This window comes from Strigops habroptila, chromosome 5, assembly GCF_004027225.2.
Source record: "Strigops habroptila isolate Jane chromosome 5, bStrHab1.2.pri, whole genome shotgun sequence".
NCBI lineage: Eukaryota > Metazoa > Chordata > Aves > Psittaciformes > Psittacidae > Strigops > Strigops habroptila.
In genome coordinates, this window is record NC_044281.2 from 15271412 (window position 1) to 15285123 (window position 13712).

At 41.2% G+C, this 13712-nt stretch overlaps 1 protein-coding gene and 1 long non-coding RNA gene across 6 annotated transcripts in view; both read left to right on the forward strand.

The window, feature by feature from the left end:
- Positions 1-8508, forward strand: part of PIKFYVE (phosphoinositide kinase, FYVE-type zinc finger containing) — a 63737-nt gene extending 55229 nt beyond the window's left edge. For all 5 annotated transcript variants that reach the window (XM_030488042.1, XM_030488041.1, XM_030488044.1 and 2 more), the window contains 6 exons: positions 214-390; positions 1117-1220; positions 1477-1605; positions 2946-3207; positions 3874-3948; positions 4843-8508. In XM_030488042.1, the coding sequence (XP_030343902.1) occupies positions 214-390; positions 1117-1220; positions 1477-1605; positions 2946-3207; positions 3874-3948; positions 4843-4958 (863 nt within the window). In that variant the 3' untranslated portion in view covers positions 4959-8508. The remainder of the gene's footprint in view (positions 1-213; positions 391-1116; positions 1221-1476; positions 1606-2945; positions 3208-3873; positions 3949-4842) is intronic.
- Positions 8509-9652: 1144 nt separating this feature from the next.
- On the forward strand, positions 9653-13336 carry LOC115608749. Its single transcript, XR_003991650.1, has 2 exons — positions 9653-9816; positions 11761-13336. It is a non-coding gene; the product is annotated as an uncharacterized LOC115608749 (long non-coding RNA).
- The last annotated feature ends 376 nt before the right edge of the window (positions 13337-13712 follow it).

Consider the following 13712-nt stretch of genomic DNA (forward strand, 5'->3'; position numbering starts at 1 on the left):
TTTATCTGGATGCTTTCCTGTGGCATACACTGTGAGCTAAGCTAAAGGGGATTGACTTTCCTGTAAGTTTTCCCTGTAAACTTCCAAAATACAATTAGACATGAGAGGGATGTTTAGCACGACAATAGCACAACATAAGTAAAATCTCCAAGTGTCATTTCATGCAGTCAGTGAGCACTGCATGCTATTATTGAGGAAGACCTTCTTTTGCAGAGTTTTCAGATGCAAATGCCAAATTCTACTGCCGGATTTATTATGCTGGCGAGTTTCACAAGATGCGTGAAGTGATCCTGGGGAGCAGTGAAGAGGACTTCATCCGATCCCTCTCTCACTCTATGCCCTGGCAGGCACGAGGTGGCAAATCTGGGGCTGCATTCTATGTCACTGAGGGTAAATGCAGCTTCTTCCCCCTTTGTAATTAGAGGGTATTATTTGGGGATGGTGGTGCTTAGTGTGTTTAATCCCTGATTATGTCTAGCCAGAAGGTTGCTGACTATGAAGTGGCCATTCAGAATGGAAAGTTCAGTGGATAGTTCTGGGGTCTTCAATACCAGATTATTTGTCTCTTTGTATGGGCAGGAAAGCAAAATGTAGTTCTGTTTTTTAAGTAGTAATAGCTGGGGTGGCCAGTTGAGCAGAAGGGTTGTACTCGTAGGCAGGCTTCAGAAAACAAAAACTTGAGTATAATTCAAGGAAAACTGGTTATTAAAGACAGAGCGTTTCTTATAATCCCACATGCTATAGTTGATTTATAGGATTTTATCTTTGTTTTAACTGTGGCTGATTCTAGGCCCCTGCTTAAAACAAGTCTTGAACAGAAGCATCTGTAGGCTGTTTCTGTTGTTGGTATAAGAAGCCCATATAGCCAAGATAAACCTAATTCAGTCAGTCTCCTGTCCCTGATTTGCTTGAAGGCTGAAATCCAGAAAGGCTGAAATTCAGAGTATACGAAGTCAAAAAGCTTCTAGAAAGGAGCTTCTGTAGCCTAAGGATTTAAGAGAATTGTGGTCTTTTAATTTTTCAAACCACTTCAGCTGTGTGACAGTCCTAAAGAACTTGCAAATTTACCTCACTTAGTGTATGTAACCCTGTTGCTTCTGTCTTATGTTAAAACAGATGATAGATTCATCTTGAAACAGATGCCTCGTCTGGAAGTCCAGTCGTTCCTTGACTTTGCTCCACACTACTTCACTTACATCATTAATGCAGTTCAGCAGAAGGTATTTAAAAAAAGAAGTGCCTTATATTTTAAGTAGTGTTCTGTATTTTACAGACTAGTAACAGCTTCCATTAACCCCTTTCATTCAAGTAAAAGAAAATGTTGGTGGGTATGAGTTGTAGTAATAATGCATGTTTAAGAGGGAAAGTGGGGAATTTTGCTAGAGCTTCTAAGCTGTAATACAGTCAGTGGTGCCCCTAGGATTTGATTGCTGATTGCCTGTGCAGAGGTGTTACCCTATGTCTTCTCTTCATTAGAAGCCCACAGCGCTGGCCAAAATCCTTGGGGTATATCGGATTGGATACAAGAACTCTCAAAACAACACTGAAAAGAAGCTGGACCTGCTTGTCATGGAAAACCTTTTCTATGGCAGGAAAATGGCTCAGGTAAGAACCAAGTGTTCTGCTCCCTTGCAGTGCAGTTCCGACTAGGAGCAGGAGGAGGGTTACTGGTAGCCATCTGGTAATTTCTGACTTTGCTTGTGTTGCCTATAGCTAACACTGCTCAAAGACGATGGTTTGTGCCTGTTGCCTTATGTGAGCCTTAGTAACTCAATGCCTACATTGGCTAGTGCAGATAGCTGTCTTGCTGGCTTCAGTTTTTAGAAGTCTTATCTGTCCCTGCATCTCTGGTCTTGGAAAGAAAACATCGCCAACCTGATTAGGAAAATGTGAAACCTTATTGCAAAGCTTTTAGAAGAATTAACAGGGATTATAGACTAATTTGTTCAGCAGGAGAGCCTCACCAGCAGATACGGTGAGCTACTGTGTAGTGGAGAGGAAACTAATGTTTTGAACCTACTACTTTGTCTTTAAACCACTTAATGTGTGGGGCGAGATTTTGAGTTCAGTCTTGCACTTAGTAAAGGAAAAGTGATCTTTATGAGGCAGCAGAATGAAGACCTTAAAATGACTGGGGGAAAATTCTCTTCAAATACAGTTGATGCTGAAAAGGAAGTTCAAACAAATGTCACTTCTAAAACTAGATCATATCAACTCTTTCCACCTTTTCTTCCAGTGCCTGATCTCAAACAGGGGATGTTTGTAGAAGGAAGTGAACCGAGGAATTACAGATAGATGTAAAGGATGTTGCTGTTGTGGGTTTTCTTTTTGTTTGTCTATGTTTTAAATCATGAGCATGATCAGGCAGTAGAACAGAGACCCAAAGAGAGTGTGGACTCTAGTCCTGAAGTTAGTCAAATCATGACTAGGCAGGGCTTAAACAGCCTTCTCTAACAGGACCTGCTTCAGGCAGGATATTTGACTGGAGACTTCCCAGGATCCTTTCCAACCTAATGATGGTCTGTCTTTTGCCTTGCTAGCAGATGTTAGATGGTGCTTCATGCAAGACCCACTTCCCTCCTTAGTGGCTTTACTTTTGTCAGCATTTGAGTCTGTAGAAGCTGGCTGGTAAACCTAGTTTACCTGTACAATATAAACATCGGGACACCTTCTTCCCCTTAAATTAGGTTAAATATTAATGACATAACTTGCCTAAAATTTGTGAATTGAGGTGGCAGAGCTTTCATGTAGGCTTACATGCTACTCTCCACTCAGGAAACTTTAATTTTTGTAGTATAAAAATGTTCTTTGTTAACTGTCTTCCTTCTGCAGAGAAGGAAAGAGGTGCCCTGCCATGCTGCCTTTTCAAGTGCTGCGGTTAAGTGTGTTGAAGTCTTGAACCTTGCAGAACAATAGAACAAAGCAGCGCTCTTCTCTATTTGCAGGTTTTTGACCTGAAGGGCTCCCTCCGGAATAGAAATGTTAAAACAGACACAGGCAAGGAAAGCTGTGATGTAGTCCTACTGGATGAGAACCTTCTGAAGATGGTCCGGGACAATCCTTTGTATATCCGTTCCCATTGCAAGGCTGTGCTTAGAGCTTCCATACACAGTGACTCTCAGTTCCTCTCCAGCCATCTCATCATTGACTATTCCCTGCTGGTGGGTCGTGATGATACCAACAATGAACTGGTTGTTGGGATCATTGGTAGGTTGTCTTTTGTATTTTCTTGCTTTCAGGTGGTGAAACTGCTTTCTTCTGGTTTTGGTGTTTATAATACTCTTAGAACTGTACCACCATCACAGAGGTGTGTCAGGAAAGCTTGTCTTTTTCCTGATGGAATACCACCCTCACCTCTCATGGATATTCAAAGTGAAGGCAGGAAGTCTTCTCTACAGGTCTTGTATGAGCTTGTGTTAGCAGTTTCTTTACTATGAATGTATGCAGGAGGCCTCACAGGTAGTGAAAAAGCAGTCAAGTTGGTGTTTAACTTATACTTTAGTTGAAGTGGAGAGGGTTATTTGTATGTTTCTGTGTTTAATCTTGCAAGTTAAGTTTAGTAATGTTTACATAGCCATTTACATTTTAACTGTGTTAAACACATGCCTGGGCAGTCTTTTTGTAGCAGCAGGAATTTGTGATCTTGCTGGACTTGAGATGTTGTATTCATCCTACCCAAATATAATCTATACTCTGGAAAGTGAGGCAACTGGTAAGGGGGAACACTGAGATTGTTCTGGCTCTGGAAGCCTACTGCTTTCTTGCCCTTTCCGGGGGGAAGTAGGTATGTTTTAGAGCAGTGTTACTTGGGTTATAGCAGATATGACATGTTTGTGCATGGATTTTTATTTATTTTATTTTTAATTACAACAGACTATATTCGCACTTTTACCTGGGACAAAAAACTTGAAATGGTGGTGAAGTCAACTGGCATCTTGGGAGGACAAGGTAGGTCCAGTATGAAAGTAAAACTTTTGATCATATTTCCTTGTTACTTGGAAGCTTCCAATAGCTGTGCTAATAAAGCCGTAACTTCCCCACCATACAGATTTGCAACACTAGATTAAGGTGTCCAGAACAGCAGAAGGAATAACAAGTTTCAGCTAAATCAATACATTGATCTGCCTCCATGAGTGACCCTTTAAGTACTATAAATTTAGCAGGCTGTTCTTTTCTGTTTCTTAGTTACCAAGTACTTATTAGTTATCAGCAACTTAATCATCCATACAGAGAGAGATACTAGCAAAAACCTTACTGCCTGGTTTCAGAAAGTGTTTTCCAACTCCAGAAAATCAGATATACTCTCAGCTGTTAGTGTGGAGGAATCCTTATTGAGTGATTGACTACTGCCCATATTTTGAGGAGCTGAGGAGTTCCCTTTGTGGAAGTGAGGAGAGTACCTTTTGTGCAGCATTGCCTAGTGTTGGCCACATGTTAGTTGGAGGACTGGAAAGAGAAGAGAAGGGGAGCACTGGCTATACCACTGCTCATGTGTCTGAAGGAGGTACGAGCATGTCCATAGGGTGTAACTTTTTATGGGGGAAATTTATATCTCTGGTGGAAACCTTATAAGACCTGTAAACAGGAGAAGAGAAAAAGAAACAAACTGATCCGAGCTGGTGTAAAAAGCCTAGATGGTTTGTTACTCCATCTTCAGGTGTCTCAGTTCAGTGTTAGGGGTCGGGAGGAACAGCTGTTACTGCTGGCTTGTTCCAAGACCCTTTCATAGACAGTATGCTTTCATGATTATGCTGTCTGGTGTTGTAATCTCATGTGACATTTGTCTGTACTGCCATATACTCTTCAGCCCATTTCTAACTGCTCTTGACTCTTACACATTAGGTAAGATGCCAACTGTGGTCTCTCCAGAACTTTATCGGACCAGATTTTGTGAAGCTATGGACAAGTATTTCCTGATGGTGCCAGACCATTGGACAGGACTGGGCCTGAATTGCTAAGCTAAAGCCCATGTTGGGAAAGCACAAGAGGACGATGACATTATAGGCCACTCCCTTCCTGCGGTCTGTCCAGCAGTAAGCAAGAGGATTGCAGTTCCGTGTCTACACTGACCATATGCATCACGTCGAGAAGTGTGAAATCTGCTTGTTGCACTTTAATCCTCTCTTGGAGGCTGACAAGCAAACCAGCCTCGCTAAGGATCTAAGCTGTAAGGTACCACTGACCAGCACTGGTAAAAGACATTCCTTCTGTGAGGAGGGAAGATGATGGTATCTCCATGTAAGAGTACTGAAATGGATGCTATCCAGTTCATGACAGTGTAGAAGTACATGATCTCTGTAAGTCTTGTACTGCCTAAGTGGCGTTGAATATGAGCAGCTCATGTTTCTGTAGTGGATGTGTGGTACTGCAAATGTGAAATAACCCCACTCCGTGTGGGTGGGTGAGAAGAACGAAGTCAATTCCTGAGTTCTGCTGTTGTTACAGTGGTCTGTAGCTGACCTGTTTAGGATCCATGAATAACTTGTCCTCCTTATGCTCTGTAGCTTTGATTTTTTTGGGTTTTTTTTTTTTCCCCTGGGTTCTGTAAACAGTATTTTTGTTTTAAAGGCAGCTCCACAGCTATAATGCCGTATCATTACATCTTTTAGGTAGTATTAGTGCAGTACAACTGTCTTTATCTGTCATAATTTCATGTTAGTGGAATCCCATAAAAATGGGTTGTCAGTCATCAGCATGCTGCAAAACCCAAAACATATCCCTTCAGTCTAAACAGTATGCTGCTCTGAATGTTGCCCAAATCCTTGGAAACAGGTAACTAAAAAATATACCCTTTAATTTAACAAGACTTTATTAATTATAGTTGAAGTTAATCCTTTCCTTAGCAGAAGGCACTAAGTTGCTGGACAAAATGAAGCATACTGCCTTCGAGTGCCAGCTTTCTCCTTAATGAAACCATCATTCCTGGCAGATCACTTCAAATCCATTTCAGTTTCCCAGGACTTTCAAACAATCCATTTACCTCATGGTGAAACTTTGCCAGGAGAATGTTTTCTTGCATTCCTGACATGCTGATGAGAATGAGCATTCACATCTCATCACACTGTGCAGTCTCAATGGAAGAACTCTCTCTTCAGCAGTATTAGATGACTTTTTTTTTTTCCACCACTGAGATGAATGTAGTAATCTTTTTTTTCTGGAAAAAGAAAAGCCTGAACTAACAGGTATCTTGTATGATGGATGAGATGTGCAGAGATCTGTGAATCTCTGTTATGACAGTAAGCACTTCTTTCCATTTTTTATTAATTTTTACCTGTTTTTGTAGGTCATGAGTTTACTTTTTTAGCTTCATTGTAATGTAGGCCAGTAAATAATAGGGTTTTATAAGAGTTTGAGAGGCAAGAATACTGTCCTTTGACTTCTGGTCTCTGATGGAAGGACTTCAAATGAACATGGAGTCTAGGACAGTATACTCTTTATGACCACTTGCTCATTCTGACCAGTTGCTTGGTAATGCCATCTTCACTGTAGCTATGGATTGACATATGCATTTTGTTCACTCCTCCTGTGTTCAGTATTTTCTTCTGCAGCAGATGGTAGTGTCTCTGTTCAGGAGTGGCAGCTGGGCAGCACTGAGAAAGAAAATGCCAGCAGTGAGAATTGAACTGTTGGCTCCAAAACCCACCAGCAACAGTCATTTGTGTTGGAAGAAGTCTTTCCCACCCCATTGCAAAGCCCTACTGGAGGATGAGCAAAGATGCTGACCTTGAAGCATCAGAAATGAAAGTATTCTCACTTCCTCTGTACAGTGTAATCATTGTTTCTGGGTGTGCAGTGTTGAAGGCTGCAGTGATGTGTGCTGTGGGAAGATGACACAGTACTTCCTGATTCCTCTGACCCAGAATCCTTTAGTCCAACACAGTGCATCAGGTGCAGCTGACCACCTCTGAGACACATCTTGCCTCCTGTGTTAAAATGTGGCTGGGACGGCTAGCTGTGTATGGGGCCTTGTGCAATAAGGAATCAACCAGTCCATCGGCTCAATGCTACTCTCACTTCTGTATTTTCTACCTTCTCTCTTGGTCCATCGATGTGAATGAAAGAGCATGCCATGCAGCCTGAATCTGTTCCAGTCTCAAAGTTTACATGTGTTCTTCTCCTTTCTCCCCCCCTAAAGTTTACAGGGGAAAAACTTGACTTGCCTGACCAGCTAAGGTGACCCAACAGCAGCTGCTTATGTTACCTTCCACCTTTGTCAGTATGTGTATTAGTTGATGAAGCATGAGTATGAGCAGTGACATGGCATCTGCACTAGGCTAATGTAGAGCTGTGACGTGCTAGCCCTGTCCTGTCTTCAGTAACCTTTACTCCAGTGATGTGTGGCTGCTTTGTACTGCGTGTCTTCCAGTGTCCCAAGCAGCTGGCTCTAAAGCCACATGATCATTTGACTGTAGCTAATGTTCCCTTGTACATGACAGCTTAAGGCCCTCAGAACTGAGAAGAAGGTGAGAGAACCTTCCACTGGCCAGCTGTTGTGCAGCCTGTGGATGGCAGAGCCCAGATGTCTGAATTGTGACTTTCTTGGGATGAAGTTATAGCAGTTGCATTGACTTGCAGGAGTGATCTTGAGCTGGCATCAACAGCTAACTTTGGGTCAGGATGTGGCCGATGGACTAGTCCTGACCAGCCTGGAGTAAATGGCAAACTGCCAGTCATAGGTAACACAGTAGCTGCAGTATGAACTGGAATTGGTTCATCTTTGGATGATGTGACATAAAGCTGTAAGTATTTCTAGTTTAAATCCCAGCAGTTGAACAGCTCTGAGATGTTCCCTTTTCAGAAGAAGAGTTGTCCTGTCATTTCAATTGCTACAAGCTGACTTTCTCAAAAGGCGAGCAATTACTTTGTGCGGAAGAGAACTTTGAGAGAGCTCTTTGTGAGGCTTAGGTCTATGTCCCTGCAGCATGCCTAAGAAAGTTCTAGGGGAACAGCTTAGGTGTTACATGATCCCTTTGATAAGAGTTTTTTTATTTCTTTATAGCACAGGTTTAGCATATAAATGTGTAAGTGAATCCCAGTTGCAAATGTGAAGACCGCATTTCTTCAGAGCTACCCTAGCTCTTTCTCTTCTATTGTCTTGATCTGAGGCCTTGGGACAAATGTCTAAATCTCGACCCAGTCAGAAGTGATGACTTGCTTTGAGTCATCGTGCAGACAGCAGAATGCCTTGTAGTGGCCCAGCAATGCATTCTGTCCCCCAAAAGCACATGAGGGATGCTTGCTGGTTAAGTACCTCTGCTGGGCTCTGGGGAGTTACCTGTGGAGTGGACTCTCCACTGTGAGAATGACCAAAACCAAATGAGTCACTCACTAGCAGGTGGCCAGAATAATCACTATTCAAAGCACTTAATGTACCATAATGTATGTATTTCTAATCTACTTTGGTTCAGCTGTATTTTATAAAATTGATGTACTAAACTATTTGAGAATAACTGCCTTGGAGAATCAAAATGTAATGTATGTAGATACAAATAAAGTGACTAAAACATACTTGTGTCTATTCCATGTGGTGAAGCAGTTAGGTCTCATAGCATCCCATTTTCTTGATCAGCAGCTAAGCCCTCTGTTTGCTTTGCAGTGATTACACTGTTGGAGGTCGCCAGCTTTGCGTGTGGTGTAAGCATGCCTGCTTCTCTCTACCTTGCAATTCATCTCTTCTAATGGAGCAGGACCTCTGGGCAGCTCTGCAGGCCAGCAGCAGTAGAATGTGCAAATAACCTTTCATGTACCTCTACCACCTTCTCCCCAGCTGCTTTACAACACAGTGCTGTGTGAGACAGGGAGCCCATTTTGTTCAACAGATGGTGGTGTTGCCATGGCCAAATTCTTCCAAGAATTAGAACACATTCCTCAGGAAAAATCTCCTTAGATAGGTATTTCCATAGCCTATCTTAAGTGGACTAGATAAAGAAAAAAATCCAAGGAGGTCTGAAAATGAATGGCATATCTTGATTGCTTCATATTAACCTGGTATAGAGTACCCTCCTGTCTTAAAGCTAAAAAATGTGTGGTTAGTTCTGGGAAGGGAACTTGCTGGTTCCTAGGATATAAAACTCAAAACCTAAGTCTTAAGGATTTCTTTTTTTATGTGCCATTACCACTTTTGCCAGATGAGTTTGAGTTCTTTTATCTGCTGCAGTATGAAACTGCATCAGAAGCTGTCCCAGCATGGGTGTGTGAGCAAGGAAAAAGGTGGGATACTCATTTCGGTGGCAGTGCTGCCTTATGCTGGTATATGGTTTAGTGGTGGGACTTGAGGGGGTTCTGGCCTAAAGCTGTAAAGCACAAATGCAGGGTTGGAGGTTAAACAAGTTCTGGAAACAAGAGCAACCTGCTAGTTATGCAGGAGCTGTGGTGTGAGAAGTCCTAAGGAGAAAGAACAGAGCTTTGGTAGTGAACGGTCCATTGCGGTCAATACTCTTTTATGATGACAAAACATGTAAATATGCATGATGAGCTGTAAAATCTCATTGCCATTCTGAAGGAGAGAAGCCTAGGCTTTGTAATTGTAGCCTCACCTTTGAAGTGCTAAAGATGACTTACGTGGGGGAAAATAGCAAACATGTAAAAAAGCTTTTTTACAAGTGAGAAAGGAGGATAAAAGTTGATTTATGCCAATCGGCATATTTAAAGTTATTCTTAAGAAGGGTGCGTTTTGGCTGCCAGAAACAGAATAATCCTGCCTTCAGCTCTGAGAATTTTGTAGTGCTTCATTTATGAAGCTGACAAAGAGAAGGTGGGAGAAAGAGGCACAAAACAACATTGCTGAAGTTAAAAAGAAATAACTGCCCAAACCAGGTAAGATTGTGCTTGTGGCTGAAGTAGTGAATTAACTGACAACTACTCCCTACTGTTCCCTAGAAGCATTTAGCCTTTGGTCACCTGCACATGATCTTGTAATTGCGGTTTTGAGTGAAATTTCCTGGACTTCCACTTCAAAATGGAACTTCGTGTATTACAGGGTCCTGTACGTTGTTATTTCTCATGTCGTGGGGGAAAAACACTTTTAAAGTTTACCATAGTAGAAGCTGTTTTCACTGACAAGGTCAGAGTGAAGCAAACCCCGCATAGTTAGGGCAGCAGATGAGATTATTTTGTTTTGCTTGTGAAATGTAAGCTGTGTGAGTGCCTGCAGCAGACCTGCTCTGGAGTCATCACTGCTCCCTGCTGGCACAAGCTGGCCTTTCAGCTCAGCTGGGGCAAGGGCTGGCAACATTTGCTTAAATTACTGCACAGGACATAAAACTTGTAAGAGAAAATACCATCTTAGTGGTGTCTAAATGTGCTGTGAATCTCTCTGAAGAGGTGGGGGGCTGAAGTCCTGTCATAGCTGCATGTGTACTGCAGTGAGGGCAGATCCCCTTTCTGTTTGTGTCTATGGACAGTGAAAATATGGCAGCTGCATCCTGCTCCTTGATGAAGAAAGGCTGTTTGTGCTAAGCATCCCAAACCTGTGAAATTTGCTTCCTACTTTCCACCCAAGATATCAAGAACAGACTGGTGATCTCAGTATGTCTACACAAAAACTGTGTACGGTGTTTTGTGATGTGAACAAAGTAGTATTTTTTAAAGTTTTGTACAGAGAAAATGAATTTTCAATTCCACATTATCAGCTAGTTAGATATATTGTGGTTTTATAGATGTGTTCTGTAAGAAACAGTGGTTGAATATAGTATACTATTTGAATAGTGATTGCTCTCAACACAGAAATGCCAGCCTTCATGACTACTACTTGTTCAGTTTTGGGAGGAAAACCCCTACTTTTTTCCAGTATCTCTCATCTGTATTTGGCTAGAGCTGTCTTGTGTGCTTGAGGTTGTCTGTCAAAACAGCAGACAGCTCTGTGTTCGTGTCTCTGGACTCCTGATTTCAGAATCAAACCTGCGTTTCTCACTTGTCCAAAACTTTAAAGGCATTTTGTTAAATGTTTATATGTATGTTGCAGTATTTATTTAGCTTTTAGCCTGTTAGATCCCTGTGCTCTACTAATTGTCCTGCAACAACGTAACATTCTGAAGTAAAAGCACAGAATGCCTAAGGTTAAGACTCTATCCTGCTAGTTAAGATTGTAATGGTTCTGCTGTGCTCTTTCCTGCCATATTTAGTATGATACCCCTTTATTCCCAGCCAAGCAAATATACATACGAAGTCCTGCAGAAATCTGGTCTTTTCAGTGTAGTGCACATGCATACTGATGTACTGCAGCTGAGCCCTCAAACACCTTGAGAGCAGAAAGGTAAAAAGACGACAAATTGCCTACCTTAGCTGAGCTGAGTGCAGCTGTGTGTGTAATTGGGTGATGCTTTAAGCACAAAGACCTATGTTATTACAGCTGTAATTCCACACATGGGCCGCCTTCTGACAGCAGTGACTGTGGAACAGGGGTACCCGACAGCACAGGAGTGTGCTTATGCTAAAAACGAACAAAGGAGAATAGGAGGTACTGCCAGAACATCCACTAGGACATTCTGGCTCCACTGGCTGGCCAGGCATACAGGTACTCCTTGCATGCTGCTCTAGCCTCAAGCCTCAACAGAAAAATTGTGCAATATAAACACAGTTTACTCACTCCAGTATATAATTAGAATAATGAAGTAATTCAAGACATAATGATCCTGTGATCAAAGGTAGGATAATAAAAAGAACATCATCAAAAGAGAACATTGAGTTATAGTTGTAGGGACAGGATGGGAATATAGTGACTTTTCTCCATTGTTTACATAGGATCTTTTTCTAATATAGCCTCAGCAAAAAATGAAACACACAGTATCCTGGGTGTAGGCTTCTGTTACTGAACTAGCTGAGATCTTCTGACATAACAAAGCTAAACTAGCTACCTGATGAAAAAGTTATATATCTAGGACAGCACAATTGGGATTGCTTAATGTACACAAGAGGAAGAAAATGATTTTTCTACCAGGAAAGTGATTTTCTGGAAACTCCAGGTTAGCCAAATGAATTTCTAATGGTTGAAAGGATCTGTAATTAATTCTGGTTAAAGCGTGTTCTTGTTAATGTATCTGGTACTTCATGAGGATGGAAAAGGGAAGAATAAGGTCATTCTTTATGTGGCCCCACAGTAGCCTATAAAATGCAGAAATGCAGGTTTGAGCTGCCTTATGGAAAAACAATATATTGTGCTATATTCTGCTGTGTGTGTCCCTTAAGCCCTAGAAAGCAGAGAACCTCTTTAAAGCAGTATTTTCCATTCCAGCTCAGTTGTACAGTAAGAATTTACCAGAATTAACTTGTTTTTACTGTGTGTCGCATTCCGAAAAAAATCCCAACCCCTACTTAATTCAGCTCTTGAATGTTTTTGAAACACTGACATTTAAGTGAGAGAGATGTTTTCTTGCAAGGTGTGTGGGCTTGTGAAGAATACATGCCAAGAGTTAACAGACATGACTCTTGTAGCCTTAGCCAAGAAATAGGCTGCAGAATACACTGACTATATACATTCATTTAGGAAACATTCTTCTTTATGCCCAACTAACTGAAATTAACTTCTCTTGTCAGCTAGTAACATAGAGGTATATTAGACCTTAGAAAATAAGAAGTACAAGAAGAAGTCTGTTTAATGTTGGGGGTAAGTACTTAATATCATGCTGATGATTTACCTTTAGTTGTTTATTATACAAAGTGTGGTGGCTTACATACAAATGGAACTAAAAATTGGTATTGAATTGTAGCATAGAGAGAAGACCAAGTTTGAAAGTATTTGGACTTGAAATGTCACTGTTTCCAGATGCAAAGTTTCAGTAAATGAAATATCTTTCTTTTGTGCAGTCCGGCTGAAGACTGAAATGTTTTAATATTTAAAGTCTCTTTATAAGCTGATAAAAATGTATGGAACTTCCACAACTAATAAAACCTGAAGCATGCCCATGAATGGAAAAAATGAATCTTGCCAAGTTTGATCACAACATGGTCTTTCCAACTGCAGACCATATAAACCGAATATGTTGCTTGAAAGTTTTGATATATTCTCTTGATTTTATTTTTATGCATTTTAGCAGCAGTAGCAGCTAAAGGAGCCAAATGTGTCTTGGGAACTTTGTTGGTTTAGTATAAGGCATGATAGCTCATCAGTGCAGTGACACTAAACATGTCCTTAATTAAAGCAAAATAGGATGCTAGAGATGAACTTATGGAAGCCTAATGGCTTTTAAGCACTATGCCAACTACTGTACAGCATACATGTGTTGTGTTTTATGTGTTTCCCTTTCTTTCTGCATGTGTAGTTACATGAGAAGGAAAAGGTGCAAGGCCAGACTCACAGCTTGCTGCTTATAATTTGAGTGATTTGGCAAAGCTGCCAGTGTTTACTTAATAGTGCAGCAAGTCCAAAGCAACAGAAACCCTTGGAGAGTGGTCGTGCCCTGCTTTGACTTGAGATGTTTTGTGGCATTCAGTTAAAACCCACAGGTCATCACACTTGTTCTCCCACTTCAACAGCACCTCTGGAGTTGTTCTAGAAAAGGACTGAAGAATAAGGGGTAATAAACACTATCTGCAGGTAGCTACAGGGAGAAATGGCACGATCATGGTCATACAATGAGAGTAAAATTAACATTTACTTTCAGGAGGAAAGAGGGGTCTAAGCAATGGTGCAACATCATTTAAAACTGGAGCATTCATTCATGTACTACTTGAGATTCATCTACTTGGTTTATAGCTTGGATATGTGAATTTGA